The 18,933-nt window shown below is 54.0% G+C and overlaps 1 protein-coding gene across 3 annotated transcripts in view; it reads left to right on the forward strand.

The window, feature by feature from the left end:
* Nucleotides 1–4,530: 4,530 nt before the first annotated feature.
* The window catches only part of med15 (mediator complex subunit 15), a 155,505-nt gene continuing 141,102 nt past the window's right edge, over nucleotides 4,531–18,933 (forward strand). For all 3 annotated transcript variants that reach the window (XM_060844094.1, XM_060844096.1, XM_060844095.1), the window contains exons 1-4: nucleotides 4,531–4,662; nucleotides 12,609–12,696; nucleotides 13,372–13,423; nucleotides 17,552–17,572. In XM_060844094.1, coding sequence (XP_060700077.1) covers nucleotides 4,595–4,662; nucleotides 12,609–12,696; nucleotides 13,372–13,423; nucleotides 17,552–17,572 — 229 coding nt within the window. In that variant the 5' untranslated portion in view covers nucleotides 4,531–4,594. The remainder of the gene's footprint in view (nucleotides 4,663–12,608; nucleotides 12,697–13,371; nucleotides 13,424–17,551; nucleotides 17,573–18,933) is intronic.

Genomic DNA, 18,933 nt, shown 5'->3' on the forward strand with positions numbered 1-18,933 from the left:
TGACATGTTTGCTTTCATTGGTCAGAATATTGAGTACAGGAACATCATGTTACGGCTGAAAGATGTAGGTTGATGGATTAGTAAGATTGCAATCGATTCAATGATCAGTAGAGTTGTGGATGGTGTAAAAGGTTGTCAAAGGTGCAGGGGGATATAGATCAATTCCAGGTATGGGCGGAGAAATGGCAGATGGAATTTAATCTGGTTAAGTGTCAGGTGCTGCACTTTGGGAGATCAAATGTTAAAGAAAAGTATTCGGTTAATAGCAGGACCCTGACTAGCTTTGATGTACAGAGCAATTTTGGGATTCAAGTCCATAGCTCCTTGAAAGTGGCCATGCAAGTTTGGTGATATGACATGTTTGCCTTTATTAGTTGGGAAACCGAGTACAAGAGTCAGGATATCATGTTGCAGTTTTATAAGACTTTGGTTAGGCTACACAAGTATTGCACTACATTACTGGTCACTATATTACAGGAAGGGTATGGATGCTTTTGGAGAGGGTGCAGAAGAGGTTAACCAGGATGCTGCCCAGATTGGAGGGTATGAACTTTCAGGAGAAGCCAGAAAAACTTGGATTGTTTTCTCTGAAGCGGTAGAGGCTGAGGGGAGACTTGAAAGAAGCCTATAAAATTATGGTCAGAGTCAGAGTCTTTTCTCAGAGTTAAAATGTCTTAATACTAGGGAGCGTGCATTTAAAGCAAGATGGGGAAGTTCAAAGGATAAGTGAGGGGCAAGTGTTTTACGGAGGGAGTGGTAGGAGTCTGGAACATGCTGCCAGGGTTGATGGTGGGGGCAGATGGGAATGGAGGTGGTGGGGGTGGCGGGGGGGTGGTTAAGAGACTTTCAGAAAAACACATGAATATGCAAAGAATGCAGGGATTTGGACCAAGGTCGGGGGAAGGAATTAGTCTAATTTGGCATCATGTTCAACACAATATCATAGGCTGTAGGGCCTGTTCATGTGCTGCATTGTTCTATGTTCTGATACAGTTTTACGTCTTGGCCTCCACAGCCTTTTGCAGCAAATTCCACCAAATCACTATCCTCTGCTGACAAAATTCTCATCTCAGTTCTAAAGGGTCATCTCCTCATTCTGAGGCTGTGCCCTTAGGTCCTAGTCTTTCCTACTAGTGGAAACAACATTTCCATGTCCACTCTATCCAAGTGTTTTAGTATTGTCTAAGTTTCAATGAGAAGCCTATCATCCTTCTAAACTCCATTGATGCAAACCCAGAGTTCTCATCTGCTCCTCATATGACAAGCCTTGCATTACTGGGATCATTCTTGTAAATTTCCTCTGGACCCCCTCCAAGGCCTGCACAATCTTCCTTAGACACAGGGTCCAAAACTCATAAATATGATCTAGCAGTGCATCACTGTTCTGGCTGTCTTAAAATGAATTCTAATATTATATTTACTTTCTACCAACTGAACCTGTATATTAACCTTAACAGAATCGTGAACTAGTATACCTAATTCCTTTTGCGCAGGTGATACGAAACTAGGTGGGATTACGAATTGTGAGGAACATGCAAGAAGATTCCAAGGTGATTTAGACAAGCTGAGAGACAAGCAAACACATGGAAGATCAATTACAGTATGGCTAAATGTTAAGTTATACATTTCAATACAAAAAACAGAGGTGAGGTCTGCAGATGCTGGAGATCAGAGCTGAAAATGTGTTGCTGGAAAAGCACAGCAGGTCAGGCAGCATCCAAGGAACAGGAAATTCAACGTTTTGGACATATGCCCTTGGATATCCTTGGATGCTGCCTGACCTGCTGCACTTTTCCAGCAACACATTTTCAGCTATTGTTTAAATGGTAATATATTGGAAAGTGGAAGTACAAACGGGTCTGGATATCCTTGCAGACTAGTCAATTAAAATAAGCAAGCAACTAGGAAGGCAAATACTATTTTGGCCTTCATTGGAAGAAGATTTTAGTACCATCATTTAGATTTTACTGCATCAGGGCTTGGTGACTCCACACCTGGACTTTTTTGCATAGTTTTCGTCTGTCTATCCAAGGAAGGATATGCTTGCCTTAGAGTGCAGCAGAGGTTTAATTAGGTCGGTACTGGGGAATCACAGGATTGTTGTATGAAGGGAGATTGGTTTGACTTGGCATGAACTTACTTGAGATTAGAAGGATGAGAGGCATTCTAACAGGGGCTGGATGGAATAGATGCAGGGAGGATAATTTCCTTGGTTGGAGACTCTAGAATCAGGGTACATGGTCTCAGAAATTCACATCAAACACAAACAAATAGATAAGGGTGAACTGGCATTTGCAGATTTGGTTTTGCAGATACGTTCTATTTTGTTCAAAAAGCACACAATCTGTGGGCAGGAGAAAGTGAGGACTGCAGATGCTGGAGACCAGAGTTGAAAAATGTGGTGCTGGATAAACACAGCAGCTCAGGCAGCATCCGAGGAGCAGGAGAATCGACATTTTGGGCATAAGCCCTTCTTCAGGAACCTTCCATTTCACAATCTGGGAGCAGTCAGTCCATGTGACATTTTCTCAATTCCTACTTAGAACTAGTCTGACTTAAAGTTGGGATACAGACAAACTCTAACCTCACACCTTTAATTCATTGTCTAAACTGAGATGTCACTTTTTAAAAAATAAAACCACAAGTTATCTCAGGAATTTTACTTGAAAGAAGTTTTACAATTTACATGTGAAAGAACTGAAACCAACATGGTAATTTTAAAAGATGAGAGACTTAACAAACAGCTGCAAATGTGTTGCTGGTCAAAGCACAGCAGGCCAGGCAGCATCTTAAGAATAGAGAATTCGACGTTTCGAGTTTTTACTCGACTTAACAAACAATCCAGATCTTTTTCAATATATAATTTCAGTTACATCACATTGTAAACTTTTGCTGTAAATCCTGTGTCTTACAATCATATTCTCCACAACCACCCGATGAAGGAGCAGCGCTCTGAAAGCTTGTGCTTCCAAATAAACCTGTTGGATGATAACCTGGCAGTGTCATTTTTAACATAATCACACTGTAAGTGATTAAAGACTTAATGGGCACCGAGGTTTGTCCAATACATCACATTAGTTGCATGACCCTGATATTTTACAATAAATGTGTCCTATGATCCTGACCCACTGACTCCCTGATGGAGGAGCAGCGCTCTGAAAGCTTGTATTTCCGAGCAGACCTGTTGGGCTGTAGCTGGTGTTGTGTGATTTTTAACTTGTCAGAGCAAATGTGAAACTGAGTGTCCTGCTCCTGGCGCTGCTTTCTCTCTCTGCTCCAGATCTCCAACACCCGGAGCACTCTGGATTTAACTGAGGAACACCATGTGGAACAATGAGATCCATGTTTAAAATGTACATAGCGTTGAATTTGGAAATATTCCTGAATTTAAAAAATTCCGATGATCACTAGGAACCTTCCATTTGTTTCAGTGAAATCCAGGATCATCAATGAGAGGCTGCCACACAAACACTCAGTGAAACACTCCGCCATCTTACAGGCTCACCGTCCCGGAGAGCACAGCGCCCCGCGCGGTGGGAGGACTCAGCTCCCCGCGCGGTGGGAGAGCACAGCGCCCCGCGCGGTGGGAGGACTCAGCGCCCCGCGCGGTGGGAGGACTCAGCGCCCCGCGCGGTGGGAGGACTCAGCGCCCCGCGCGGTGGGAGGTCTCAGCGCCCCGCGCGGTGGGAGGACTCAGCGCCCCGCGCGGTGGGAGAGCACAGCGCCCCGCGCGGTGGGAGGACTCAGCGCCCCGCGCGGTGGGAGAGCACAGCGCCCCGCGCGGTGGGAGGACTCAGCGCCCCGCGCGGTGGGAGGACTCAGCGCCCCGCGCGGTGGGAGGTCTCAGCTCCCCGCGCGGTGGGAGGACTCAGCGCCCCGCGCGGTGGGAGGACTTCTCTCGGAGGACTCAGCAACCTGTGTGGTGAGAGGACTCAGCGCCCCGCGCTGTCGGAGGACTCAGCGTTTTGCCCCGTGTGTTGGGAGGACTTCTCTTGGAGGACTCAGCGCCCCGTGCGGTGGGAGGACTTGTGTCGGAGGACTCAGCGCCCCGTGCGGTGGGAGGGCTGTGTCGGAGGGCTCAGCGCCCCGTGTGTTGGGAGGACTGTGTCGGAGGACTCAGCGCCCCGTGCGGTGGGAGGGCTGTGTCGGAGGGCTCAGCGCCCCGTGTGTTGGGAGGACTGTGTCGGAGGGCTCAGCGCCCCGTGTGGTGGGAGGACTGTGTCGGAGGACTCAGCGCCCCGTGTGGTGGGAGGACTGTGTCGGAGGACTCAGCGCCCCGTGCGGTGGGAGGACTGTGTCGGAGGACTCAGCGCCCCGTGCGGTGGGAGGACTGTATCGAAGGGCTCAGCGCCCCGTGTGTTGGGAGGACTGTGTCGGAGGACTCAGCGCCCCGTGCGGTGGGAGGACTCAGCGTTTTGCCCCGTGTGTTGGGAGGACTGTGTCGGAGGACTCAGCGCCCCGCGCGGTGGGAGGACTCAGCGCCCCGCGCGGTGGGAGGACTCAGCGCCCCGCGCGGTGGGAGGACTCAGCGCCCCGCGCGGTGGGAGGACTCAGCGCCTGGTTCGTTGTTGGGTGAGTCGGGCCAGGCCGCACGATGGATGTGAACGTGAGCGATAGCGACTGGCGGAGCCCCGCGTTTCGCCAGAAAGTGGTGGCGCAGATGTGAGTAGTGTACTGGGCAGTGTGAGCGGTGCCAGGCCGGACCGGGAACGCCGGGTCCGGGTCCGGGTCTCGGTAACGTGGCGTGACTGGGAATGGAAAAGGGCCCCAGGACCGACCTCGGGCTTTCCTGAGTCCCCGAGCCGGCTGACAGCATCGTGCGGGGGCGGCAGCTTCCTGAATGAGCGGCGCTAGTCACTGACATTTAAAACAAAATAAAAGGAACTGCTGGAAAAACCTCAGCGGGTCTGACAGCAGGTGTGCAGGGAAAACAGTTACCGTTTAAAATCTAGTCCCTCTCCCTGAGAACACGAACCTGGCGCTGGGTCAGGCAGCAGGAGAGGGGTCCGCATTTACCGCCCGCGGACCCTCCCCCGGGCCCATCCCCCTTCCCATTGCCCCCACCGCCTACACCCCCCTCCCCCGGACCCTTCCCCCCGCACTTCCCCCCCACTTCCCCCCCGGACCCTTTCCCCCCCACTCCCCCCCACTTCTCCCCCGCACTTCCCCCCCCACTTCCCCCCCGCACTTCCCCCCGCACTTCCCCCCCACTTCCCCCCCCCACTCCCCCCCACTTCCCCCCCCCACTCCCCCGCACTTCCCCCCCCCACTCCCCCGCACTTCCCCCCCCCACTCCCCCGCACTTCCCCCCCCCACTCCCCCGCACTTCCCCGCACTTCCCCCCACTCCCCCGCACTTCCCCCCCGCACTTCCCCCCCCCACTCCCCCGCACTTCCCCCCCCCACTCCCCCGCACTTCCCCCCCCCACTCCCCCGCACTTCCCCCCCCCACTCCCCCGCACTTCCCCCCCCACTCCCCCGCACTTCCCCCCCCACTCCCCCCCCACTCCCCCCCCCACTCCCCCCCCACTCCCCCCCCCACTCCCCCGCACTTCCCCCCCACTCCCCCGCACTTCCCCCCCACTCCCCCGCACTTCCCCCCCACTCCCCCGCACTTCCCCCCCACTCCCCCGCACTTCCCCCCCACTCCCCCGCACTTCCCCCCCACTCCCCCGCACTTCCCCCCCCACTCCCCCCCCACTCCCCCGCCACTCCCCCCCCCACTCCCCCCCCACTCCCCCCCCACTCCCCCGCACTTCCCCCCCACTCCCCCGCACTTCCCCCCCACTCCCCCCCCACTCCCCCGCACTTCCCCCCCACTCCCCCGCACTTCCCCCCCACTCCCCCGCACTTCCCCCCCACTCCCCCGCACTTCCCCCCCCACTCCCCCGCACTTCCCCCCCCACTCCCCCGCACTTCCCCCCCCACTCCCCCGCACTTCCCCCCCCACTCCCCCGCACTTCCCCCCCCACTCCCCCGCACTTCCCCCCCACTCCCCCGCACTTCCCCCCCCACTCCCCCGCACTTCCCCCCCCACTCCCCCGCACTTCCCCCCCCACTCCCCCGCACTTCCCCCCCCACTCCCCCGCACTTCCCCCCCCACTCCCCCGCACTTCCCCCCCCACTCCCCCGCACTTCCCCCCCCACTCCCCCGCACTTCCCCCCCCACTCCCCCGCACTTCCCCCCCCACTCCCCCGCACTTCCCCCCCCACTCCCCCGCACTTCCCCCCCCGCACTTCCCCCCCCGCACTTCCCCCCCCGCACTTCCACCCACGCCCCCCCTTCCCACCCATCACACCGACCCCCCTTCCCACCCATCACCCCGACCCCCCCTTCCCACCCATCACCCCGACCCCCCCTTCCCACCCATCACCCCGACCCCCCCTTCCCACCCATCACCCCGACCCCCCCTTCCCCTCGCCCCTCCCCTCCCCTCCCCTCCCCTCCCCTCCCCTCCCCTCCCCTCCCCTCCCCTCCCCTCGCCCCTCCCCTCGCCCCTCCCCTCGCCCCTCCCCTCGCCCCTCCCCTCCCCTTGCCCCTCCCCTCCCCTCGCCCCTCCCTTCGCACCCCCGCCCCCTCACCCCTCCCCTCCCCTCGCCCCCCCCGTCCCCTCGCCCCCCTCCCCTCGCTCCCCCTCCCCTCGCCCCCCCGTCCCCTCGCCCCCCCGTCCCCTCGCCCCCCGTCCCCTCGCCCCCCGTCCCCTCCCCCCGTCCCCTCGCCCCCCTTCCCCTCGCCCCCCCTTCCCCTCGCCCCCCCTTCTCCTCGCCCCCCCTTCCCCTCGCCCCCCCCTCCCCTCGCCCCCCCTTCCCCTCGCCCCCCCTTGCCCTCGCTCCCCCGTGCCATCGCTCCCCCGTCCCCTCGCCCCCACCGTCTCCTCGCCCCCACCGTCTCCTCGCCCCCACCGTCTCCTCGCCCCCCCCGCCATCTCCTCGCCCCCCCGCCGTCCCCTCGCCCTCCCCCGTCCCCTCGCCCTCCCCCTTCCCCTCGCCCTCCCCTTCCCCTCGCCCTCCCCTTCCCCTCGCCCTCCCCTTCCCCTCACCCTCCCCTTCCCCTCGCCCTCCCCTTCCCTCGCCCTCCCCTTCCCCTCGCCCTCCCCTTCCCCTCGCCCTCCCCTTCCCCTCGCCCTCCCCCGTCCCCTCGCCCTCCCCCGTCCCCTCGCTCCCCCGTCCCCTCGCTCCCCCGTCCCCTCGCTCCCCCGTCCCCTCGCTCCCCCGTCCCTTCGCTCCCCCGTCCCTTCGCTCCCCCTTACATCCCGTCCCCTCGCTCCCCTCGCCATCCCGTCCCCTCGCTCCCCTCGCCATCCCGTCCCCTCGCCCCCCCATCCCCTCGCCCCCCAGTCCCCTCGCCCCCCATCCCCTCGCCCCCCAGTCCCCTCGCCCCCCACCTTCCCACCCACCCTTTCCCTCCCCCCGCCGACTCTCCACCCTCCTTCCTCCACCCTCCCCTCTCCTCCACCCTCCCCTCTCCTCCACCCTCCCCTCTCCTCCACCCTCTCCTCTCCTCCACCCTCTCCTCAACTCCACCCTCTCCCTTCCTCTTCCCCTCAGCCCCCAACTCCCTCTCCTCCATCACCTCATCCATCCCTCCAATCTCTCGTCCCTCCCCATTCCTCCTCCCCCTCTCCTCAGACCTTTCCCCCCATCTTCCCTCACTCCCCTCCCCCACCTTCCCTCACTCCCCTCCCCCATCTTCCCTCACTCCCCTCCCCCACCTTCCCTCACTCCCCTCCCCCATCTTCCCTCACTCCCCTCCCCCACCTTCCCTCACTCCCCTCCCCCATCTTCCCTCACTCCCCCCCCCCACCTTCCCTCACTCCCCTCCCCCATCTTCCCTCACTCCCCTCCCCCACCTTCCCTCACTCCCCTCCCCCATCTTCCCTCACTCCCCTCCCCCACCTTCCCTCACTCCCCTTCCCTTGACCCACACCCTGTTAACCCTCCCTTTTTACCCTGCCTCTCCACTTTCTTCCCTTTCCTTCACTCACATCCCCACCCTCCCCTCCCCGAGCTCCCTCCTTCCCCGAGCTCCCTCCCACTCCTGAGCTCCCTCCCGTTCCCGACCCTAGTCCCTTTGGACCCCTCCCCATCGCATCCTCTCGATGCCGTCCCTTCTCTTGACCCCTTCCCTCTTCGACTCCCTTCTCCTCCACTCCAATTGCATCATACCTTGTCAGAAATAAAACATTGTTTTTGCTATTAATTTCCACATTTATTCTGATATATGCATGTCTGTATTTACTTTAAATTGCAGTCATTTCCTAAATTTCTTGCGTTGCGTCCCTTGACCCTCCCTCCTGAGTTCCTCTGTCCTCTCAACTCCTTTAGTCCCCTAGACTATCTCCTTCCTTTATTCCCTTCCCACTTGACTTCCACCCACGTGTCCCCCCCTCCCCATCCCAAACCTCCCTGCTCTCCATCCACACCGTGGAACCCCTCCTTGGACAACCTCCCCCCATCCCGCCCACTCCACGACCCACTCCCCTCCTGTCATTCCTTGACTATTTTGCCTCCCTCCACGAGACGGACAGCACGGTGGCACAGCGGTTAGGCGACTGACTGTGTGGAGTTTGCACGTTCTCCCCGTGTCTGCGTTGGTTTCCTCCGGGTGCTCCAGTTTCCTCCCACAGTCCAAAGATGTCTTTGCCCCCGACCCTCTTTGCCCCCCCCGACCCTCTTTGCCCCCCCCCGACCCTCTTTGCCCCCCCCGACCCTCTTTGCCCCCCCCGACCCTCTTCGCGCCTCCTGACCATCTTTCCCCCTCTCCGATCCTCTTCGCCCCCCTCACCCGCCCCGACCCTATTTGCCCCCCCCCGGCCCTCTTTGCCCCCCCGACCCTCTTTGCCCCCCCGACCCTCTTTGCCCCCACCGACCCTCTTTGCCCCCCCGACCCTCTTTGCCCCCCCACCCTCTTTGCCCCCGACCCTCTTTGCCCCACCCGACCCTCTTTGCCCCACCCGACCCTCTTTGCCCCACCCGACCCTCTTCGCCCCCCCGTCCCTCTTCGCGCCTCCTGACCATCTTCCCCCCCCGACCCTCTTCGCCCCCGACCCTCATCGCCCCCCCGACCCTCTTCGCCCCCCCGACCCTCTTCGCCCCCCCGACCCTCTTCGCCCCCCCGACCCTCTTCGCCCCCCGACCCTCTTTGCTCCCCCCCGACCCTCTTTGCCCCCCCGACCCTCTTTGCCCCCCCGACCCTCTTTGCCCCCCCGACCCTCTTCGCCCCCCCGACCCTCTTCGCCCACCCGTCCCTCTTCACCCCCCGACCCTCTTTACCCCCCGACCCTCTTTACCCCCCGACCCTCTTCACCCCCCGACCCTCTTCGCCCCCCCGACCCTCTTCCCCCCTCCTGACCATCTTCCCCCCTCCCCGATCCTCTTCACCCCCCTGACCCTCTTTGCACCCCCGACCCTCTTTGCACCCCCGACCCTCTTTGCCCCCGACCCTATTTGCCCCCCTTGACCCTCTTTGCCCCCGACCCTCTTTGCCCCCCCAGACCCTCTTTGCCCCCGACCCTATTTGCCCCCCTTGACCCTCTTTGCCCCCGACCCTCTTTGCTCCCTTCACCCTCTTCGCTCCCCCCGACCCTCTTCGCCCCCCGACCCTCTTCGCCCCCCGACCCTCTTCGCCCCCCCGACCCTCTTCGCCCCCCGACCCTCTTTGCTCCCCCCTGACCCACTTTGCCCCCCTGACCCTCTTCACTCCCCCCGACCCTCTTCGCCCCCCCGACCCTCTTCGCCCCCCCGACCCTCTTTGCCCCCCCGACCCTCTTTGCCCCCCCCGACCCTCTTTGCCCCCCCGACCCTCTTTGCCCCCCCCGACCCTCTTTGCCCCCCCCGACCCTCTTTGCCCCCCCCGACCCTCTTTGCCCCCCCGACCCTCTTTGCCCCCCCCGACCCTCTTTGCCCCCCCCGACCCTCTTTGCCCCCCCGACCCTCTTTGCCCCCCCGACCCTCTTTGCCCCCCCGACCCTCTTTGCCCCCCCGACCCTCTTTGCCCCCCGACCCTCTTTGCCCCCGACCCTCTTTGCCCCCGACCCTCTTTGCCCCCGACCCTCTTTGCCCCCGACCCTCTTTGCCCCCGACCCTCTTTGCCCCCGACCCTCTTTGCCCCCGACCCTCTTTGCCCCCCGACCCTCTTTGCCCCCCGACCCTCTTTGCCCCCCGACCCTCTTTGCCCACCTTGATCCTCTTTGCCCACCTTGATCCTCTTTGCCCACCTTGATCCTCTTTGCCCACCTTGATCCTCTTCGCCCCCCGACCCTCTTCGCCCACCTTGATCCTCTTCGCCCCCTGTCCCTCTTCGCCCCCCGACCCTCTTCACCCCCTGACCCGCTTCGCCCCCCCGACCCTCTTCACGCCTCCTGACCATCTTCCCCCCTCCCCCCCGACCCTCTTCGCCCCCCGACCCTCTTCGCCCCCCGACCCTCTTCGCCCCCCGACCCTCTTCACGCCTCCTGACCATCTTCCCCCCTCCCCCACCCGACCCTCTTCGCCCCCCCGACCCTCTTCACGCCTCCTGACCATCTTCCCCCCTCCCCCACCCGACACTCTTCGCCCCCCCCGACCCTCTTCCCCCCTCCTGACCATCTTCCCCCCTCCCCGTTCCTCTTCACCCCCCTGACCCTCTTTGCACCCCCCGACCCTCTTTGCCCCCGACCCTATTTGCCCCCCTTGACCCTCTTTGCACCCCCCGACCCTCTTTGCACCCCCGACCCTCTTTGCACCCCCGACCCTCTTTGCACCCCCGACCCTCTTTGCCCCCGACCCTATTTGCCCCCCCCGACCCTCTTTGCACCCCCCGACCCTCTTTGCACCCCCCGACCCTCTTTGCACCCCCCGACCCTCTTTGCACCCCCGACCCTCTTTGCCCCCGACCCTATTTGCCCCCCTTGACCCTCTTTGCCCCTGACCCTCTTTGCCCCCGACCCTCTTTGCTCCCTTCACCCTGTTCGCCCCCCCCGACCCTCTTCGCCCCCCCCGACCCTCTTCGCCCCCCCGACCCTCTTCGCCCCCCCGACCCTCTTCGCCCCCCCGACCCTCTTCGCCCCCCCCCGACCCTCTTCGCCCCCCCCGACCCTCTTTGCCCCCCCCGACCCTCTTGTCCCCCTCCCTTGTGCTAGCCAGACCCCTGGCCTCGACCACTCCCATCGACACTCTCCATCTGCCACCTCCCCATGACTGTTCCCCTCCCCACGACCCTCCCAATTCCATGAGACCCCTTCCCCTCGACTCTGTCCCTTGTTTCCCCATTTCCACGCCCCTTCCCCCAACTCCCTCCTCTTATCCCCATCTACTCCATGCTCCATCCCCTTCACCACTCCTCTGTCCCCTCCCCTTGATCAACCTGTCTCCCTCCCTTCACCGCTGCTCTGTCCCCTTCCCTCGATCACTATGTCTACTTCCCTTCACCGCTCCTCTGCCCCCTTCCCTTGATCAACCTGTCTTTTTCCATTCACTGCTGCTCTGTCCCCTCCCCTCGATCACCATGTCTACTTCCCTTCACTGCTCCTCTGTCCCTTTCCCTTGATCACTCTGTCTCCCAGAGAGGAATTAATAATTTGTTTCAGAGCCCCTGCAATTTCCTACCTTGCATCCCACAGCATTCTTCTTGATTACTACTCGAAGCCTTGTTACGGAGCAGAGGTCGACATCCCTCTGGTAATTAAAACCCAAACACCCTGAGAAGGTAATCTCGTCTCATAATCTGATCAAGAAGTGTGAAAGTGCTATCTTTTACCCACAGTCTGTTATAAATGAGTGGTTAAATGAGATGGAATCCTTACACCCAGTGTATAATTAACAAATAAAAATTTTTTTGTCTAACTCAGTGAACAAATTAGCAGATTACTAACTAACCAGACAATCCCTGTCTAACCAAACTCCAGACTACATTCAGACCATCACGATTTGGACCTGACTAAGAAAATCAGTGAATCCCTCTCTAACTACATACTCATGAATAAAACAAGATTCTAATAGTATGCTGTTCCAATAATGCTGGTCTCACTTATATAAATCCAAATAATAAATTAAAACTTAAGTCTTTCAAAGTTCACACAGTGTTTGTCTTCCTGAAATTTCTGTATCTTCTGTCGTATTCCACTGTCCAAAATGCCACCTTCGTCATTTTCTGGTGTCAAGGATATTATCTCAATGCCATGTACCTTTATGAATAGATGGTGCTTTTTTTTAACTGAAAACTGGAATATTCTTATCTCTTCATATTGCAGTCGGCTCTCCCCTGTCCGACCAATTGCCCCCATCTTTATACCAGTGCCGCCATGCTAATTTCTTTATAACGGATAGGCTGAAGGTTGTCAACATCGTCCTGTTTAAATTTAATTGAGTTTCAATCTCTGAGTGCTTTGTTTAAATTAATTGGCTAAATTTGAAAAGACTTGTCATAGTAAAATGCTGCTTGGCTATTGGATATAAAATAGTTCAATCTGTGTACCTGCAGTTCAAACATTCATTTTCACTGTAAACACCAAACAGAACACCATCTTTTAAAGGGATTACACAATGCTTTCCCCCATTTTGCAGTTTTACCATTTTTACACAAAATCTTCGTAATCGCCTGCTACCTCTGATGGCTGTTTTTCTTTCCAGAGACGAAGCCATGCGGGCAGCAGGCACTCCAATCACGAAATCCAGCAAAGATATGGAAAACCACGTCTTCCTGAAAGCAAAGTCAAGGGTAAGGGAGAAAGCTCTGAAATATGCCAAACTTAATTGGTGCTCAAGGGAACAAACTTTCCTTCTGGCATCATTCTGTTTAAGTTCTTCCTACTTCTTTAGCTGAAAGTAGAGCTTCCTCAACGCTGACTTATTAAACAACCCCATGACAGGGGTAGCAGAAGTTAGATGCAGAGAAGTTCTCCCTCTACACTGTCCTCACCATACACTCGCAGGACAGGGCCAGCATGAAGTTGGATATGGAATAGAGTTCCTGCTTTTTAAAATTGAAAGTAAAGCTGATACCATCCAAATCAAGCACTCTCAGGGCATCAGATTGAGGGGTTAGATACAAAATCCTGGAATTCCCTCCCTACCAGCATTGTGGGTCAACCCATAGCAAGTGGACTGCGGAAGAAGGCAGCTCAATACCACCTTCTCAAGGGCAGATAGGGATGGGCTATGCCCAAGTCCCACAAATGAATAAAAAAAAGACACAATAAGGCTGCCTCTCCGTGTCTCCATCAAACCGTCCAGAACAGGTACAGTGTGGGGTTAGATACAGCATAAAATTCCTCTTACAGTGTCACACTTAATAATTCCTAGTGATCTTTATCTATTTTTATCAGTTAAACTGTTGTATTTTATCATGACAGTGGCATATGGTCAGATTTTGTTCTGTTCCCTGTTCCAACAGGAGGAGTATCTTAGTTTGGTGGCAAGGCTTATTCTGCATTTTAGAGACATTCGTAAGTACTGTCAATTACTTCAGTTTTGGAGATTTGTTGAAGTTGCATCCACATGGTCACTTCCAGTAAAACCAAATTTTTATTTTCAGGTTGTTTTAAAACCAAATTTAAGCTCTCAAATGTCAGGGTAGATTTGGAACTTGCGATCTTCCAATTATTAATCTGATAACACAAATTATGCCTTCTAAGAGTAATATAATTTCAATACAACAATTATAATATGCGGGTCAGTGAGGGTGGGCGGAAAGGCGCGGGTCAGTGAGGGAGGGTGGGAAGGCGCAGGTCAGTGAGGGTGGGCGGGACGGCACGGGTCAGTGGGAGAGGGCTGGATGGCGCGGGTCAGTGAGGGTGGGCGGGACGGCACGGGTCAGTGGGAGAGGGCGGGATGGCGCGGGTCAGTGGGGGAGGGGGAGGCCACCCAGGTCAATAAGGAAGTGGGAAGCCACCCGGGTCAGCAAGGGAGAAGGAGGCCACCCGGGTCAGTGAGGAAGTGAGGGAAGGAGAGATGGCGCTTGTCAGTGAGGGAGGGATAGAGAAACTAGGTGCATCACCGAGCAAGGGAGAGACTGGGTGGGTCAGCAAGAAAGAGAGGTGCTGCACGATTTGTGTGGGAGAGACTGCAGGCATCAGAATGAAAGACAGTTGGAAGGGGCCAAGGGATGAGAGAGGAGGTGGGTGATGGAAGGAGAGACCGACTACAGGGGTCAGTGATGAGAAGAGAGAGACTGCAGGGATTGAGGGAGCAAGAGAGGGAGATTAACAAAGAACTGAGAGAATCTGCCCATGTCAGCATGGGAAAGATGGAAATGATTGAAAAGACTGTGGAATTAGCGAGTTTTGAGAAGATTTGTAGCTCAGGTTGAGGTTCTGGATGTAGGTTTGCTGGCTGAATGAACCTTCCAGCCCAATGAGCAAACCTACATCCACATCAAGACTGTGGAATATTAGCTTAGTGGTAATGTGCTTTACTTGTAATCTGGCGTTATTGTACCAGAGGCAGGAGTTTAAAATTCGACCATGGCAGCTGGGAATATTTCAATATAGCTAGTTACACCTACATTAAAAAGCGATTTCAGTATTGATGTTCATGAAGCCATCATCTTCATTAATGTTCTCGAGAGAATAAAATTTACCATCTTTATCATGTTCTGGTCTACATATGATTGCAGACCCTCATCTCCCTCTGAATTGACCAAGCAATCAACTCATCTCAGAAATGTCCATTCAAAATAAAACAGCAGACTATCAAGCATTAAGCTAAGCATTGCCACGGAAAAGGTGAACTGCAAGTTCCTCCCCTCAAACATTCGGAGGCTTGTGTTAAAAATGTGAGAGCTGCCCTACGGACAAGACACAGCCTGACATCGTCATACTCGATGAATCATCCAAACACCACCAAACCCCACCATCACCATCCCTGGTTAATTCTTGTCCCACAAGCAGGACAGACCCACCAGAAATCATAGAACAATGACATACATTTGGGAGAGTGTACAGTGGAGTTGTGTAGATTCCATTAAGTCTTACGACTTTAAGTTGATGACGTGGAGATGCCTGTGTTGGATTGTGGTGGACAAAATTAAACATCCCACAACACCAGGTTATAGTCCAACAGGTTTATTTGGAAGCACTAGCTTTCGGAGCACTGCTCCTTCATCAGGTAGCTCTAGATCAAGATCATAAGACACAGAAATTATGGCAAAAGATTACAGTGTCATGCAACTGATATGAAATATTGAACAAGCCGAGATTGCTGTTAAGTCTCTTATCTTTTAGAATGGGTTGCAGGTTTTGGTTTATTAATATGTAAATGCCAGAACTAATTTTCAGTCACATTCTTGAGATAACTTAGATTTTATTTTGAAAAAAGATGACATCTCAGCTCAGGCAATGCATTAAAGATGTGAGGTTAGAGCCTGTGAGTATCCCAGTCTTGAGTCAGACTGGTTCTATTTCCAAAGTCCTCCAAGGCAGACTTCAGGATATGCAACAATGCAGAGTGGCCGAGCAGAGGCTGAAAGTCAAGTTTGGTACCCATGAGGATAGCCTCAACTGGAACCTTTGGTTCGTGTCACACTGCAGGTGACCCCACTACAGTATACAGTCTCTCTCTCATATACGCATGCACACTTACTCTCACACGCAGACATTTTTTCATATACACGGTCTCTCTCAGACCACCCAAGCATATACCCTCTCACAGGCTTATACTCCGTCATACTCATGCACGCTACCAAGGATGCACACAGGCAAACGCACACACTCACACTCTATCATTCACATGCGTGCACACTCACTGTCTCCCACATGCATGTGCATGCGCTCGCTCTCTCTCTCTCTCTCTTTCTCCCCACCCCCTCACATGCACGCAGGCACACATATAAGTGTTTGGGTGACTTTGCATTTACGGAATTGTAATTGCACTTACGTTGTATTATGTTCAAAAACCACACAATCTGCATGCAGTCAATCCATGTAACATTTTATAAATTCCTACTTTGGAAATAGAACCAGCCTGACTCAAGATTGGGATACAGACAGACTCTAACCTCACACCTCATTCAGCATTGTATGAGCTGAGATTTTTTTAATATATAAAACCTTAAGTTTTCCTGAAAATGTGACTTGAAAGAAGTTCTGAGGTTTACATATTAATGAACCAAAACCTGTAACCCATTCTAAAAGGTGAAAGACTTAACAGCAATCTAGGTTTGTTCAATATATCATATCAGTTGCATAACACTGTAATCGTTTGCTATATATTCTGTCATATCCTGCTCCACAGCTACCTGATGAAGGAGCAGTGCTCTGAAAGCCAGTACTTTCAAATAAACCTGTTGGATTATAACCTAATTTTTGACTTTAACTCCATCACAGCTAACGAATCAGTATTTCTTCATGTTGAACACTAATTGGAAGAAACATCAAGGGTAGCAAGATATCAAAATATAATGTAGCCGACTGGCTTTGATGTCCATTACCAAGAGTGGCTTGGTATCGCCACTGTTGACTGAGCCCTGAAGAACATTGTTGTTAGACTAGGTCTGTGGCAAGTAGTGAGGGAAAAATTTGCTCAACCATCTCTCACCAATCTGCCTGTCAGAAATACATCCGTCCATCACAGTATCTGGTGCTTGTGGAGACGTAATCCAATCTTCACATTGAGACTATCTTTCATGTTGGATGGAGCTACTGCCATGCTAAACAAGATAGGCTTAAAACCAAACTGGGCCCCTGTGAGACACTGTGGGCCATCAGTAGCATCATTGTATTCAGTCACAATCTGTCAACTTATAGTCCAGCACATCCTCCACACTCCCACTGCCAGCAACCATGGTACAATAAATAATGGAGGTGATCAGGGCAAGAGCAGCATCAAGCATACCTTTTTTCAAAAAAAACGGTGTCAGTGTGGTGAAGCTACAGCACAAGGGTATTTGTATACCAGACAGCAGAAACAGCATGTAATAGTCAGATCTAAGTGATTTGACAACCTAAGATCTGCAGTCCTGCCACATCTCCATTGTGAATAGTGGTAGACGCACATTGGGAGTGGAGACTCCTCAAATATCTTTGCCCTCAAAGGTAGGAGAGCCCAATATATCAATACTAAAACATTTTCACCACTCTTCAGTGTAAGCTGCCTGAGTGGATGATCCATTTCCTCCACCTCCTGAGGTCCCCAGCGTCTCAGATATCAATCTTGAACTAATTCGATTTGCTACATTTAACACACATGCACTATACGCCAGTCTTACCTTAATTTTATTTTTTTTCGGGACAGTTTGCTTACCTTAGTTTTAAACCGTGGGTGTGTCACATTGCTGTTACCGCCGTTAATTTGAGAGCCAGTGCCCAATCTATAAAAACCGTGCACGAATTACTGCTACCATGCACAGTGGACCTGTACCCACCAATACTTCTAATGTTTTTCGAGATCAAGGCACTTGTCTCTAGACCCAGGCTGAGTTAGGGAAGACAGATTCTAAAAATATATGGGTTGAGACCTTTTTTGTGTTAAAGTGGATGCAGTGTGGTATCTTGCACATTTAACTCTGATGCTGTATTGAAAATGCTGAAGGGCATATTTTCCTCTTTATAATCTGCTGATGTGTTGTGTTTTTGCAGATAAGAAGAGTCGAGCTGGTGGTAAGCAGTATTTAATTTCAGACTTCAGTGAGATATAATAAAATTGTGCCTTTGAAATGATTGACTGGTTACCTGATTCAGGCCTGTAATTGTTGTGATCGTCATGACAGCAATGCATAGATATCCTGGCATTTTGTTTTATTTGTCCACTGGTTGTGGGCTTCACTGACAGCACCAACATTTATTGCTCATCTCCTATTTGGAGCTTTCTTTTTGAAACACTGCTGTCTATGGGTCCAGGGACAGATTTGTCAAGTAGTCAGCAGGTAAAAGAGAAAGATGGGGCAAGGTTTTCTGTGCAGCTGCTTAGTCCTGTTGAAAGTGAACAATAATGAAGGACTCTTTCCTGATATCTCTATTGCTATTCGTTGTGAGACCTCGTAATGGCAGTGTGTACAATGTAGAAACCAGAAGGTTCCTTGTGACCTTTCCAGTCTCTGATCTAAACTGGGATTGCAATTGGGACGCTCAAACTGACCTCACTCCTCCTCCGGTTTTGTAAGGGTAAGAAATGAACCAGCCCCTGTCACATCTGCCCATTGAGTAAGGAGAGGATCAGGCTCTATTGTGATAGTCCTTGGGATGAATACCTTGTTCACAGTCAGGCTCTCCCTACATATTCTTGAGCCACAATGCCAGCATTTTTCTAGCAAAGCCCTAGTGCTGATTCCCTTGGATTCAGTTCATGCTTCTACAGTATTGCTATTGCAAACTACTTCTGTTGAAATCGGAGTCTCTCAAATAAATGCAACTCCTGCAATGACTGTTGTGAATAAACTACTCATGCTGTTGAAATCCAGGCTTTACTCTTGGGGTAAGAATGATTGGGAACTTGACATTCTCAACTGTTTATAAGTGAACAATCCTTACTAAGCTGCTTTGTTGAATTGATGCATAGAGGTGAGCTTGTAATCATCCATGCAAAGAAGGTTTCAGCCTCGGCCCTACACCCAGGATGAGCTCATCTTTCTTTGTTGCTGAGAAATGTCCTTTGGCTTGGGAGATAGGGAGGATGTTCCTGCTTTTGCTCACTACTGAAATGAAATGTGTACATGATATGTACACTTTAGTCTCTTCTGGTTATCCTCCACATGAATCATCCCCTATCTCTGTTCATGTAACCTGACAAGTTCCACATTTTGTATTGCACTCTTGGTGCAAAACTGCATTTGATAAGGTTCCCCATGGTAGGCTCATTCAGAAGGTCTGGAGGAATGGGATACAGGGGAACTTAGCTGTCTGGATACAGAATTGGCTGGCCAACAGAAGACAGCGAGTGATAGTAGAAGGAAAATATTCTGCCTGGAAGTCTGTGGTGAGGGGTGTTCCACAGGGCTTTGTCCTTGGGCCTCTACTGTTTG

Source organism: Hemiscyllium ocellatum, chromosome 24 (assembly GCF_020745735.1).
Source record: "Hemiscyllium ocellatum isolate sHemOce1 chromosome 24, sHemOce1.pat.X.cur, whole genome shotgun sequence".
NCBI lineage: Eukaryota > Metazoa > Chordata > Chondrichthyes > Orectolobiformes > Hemiscylliidae > Hemiscyllium > Hemiscyllium ocellatum.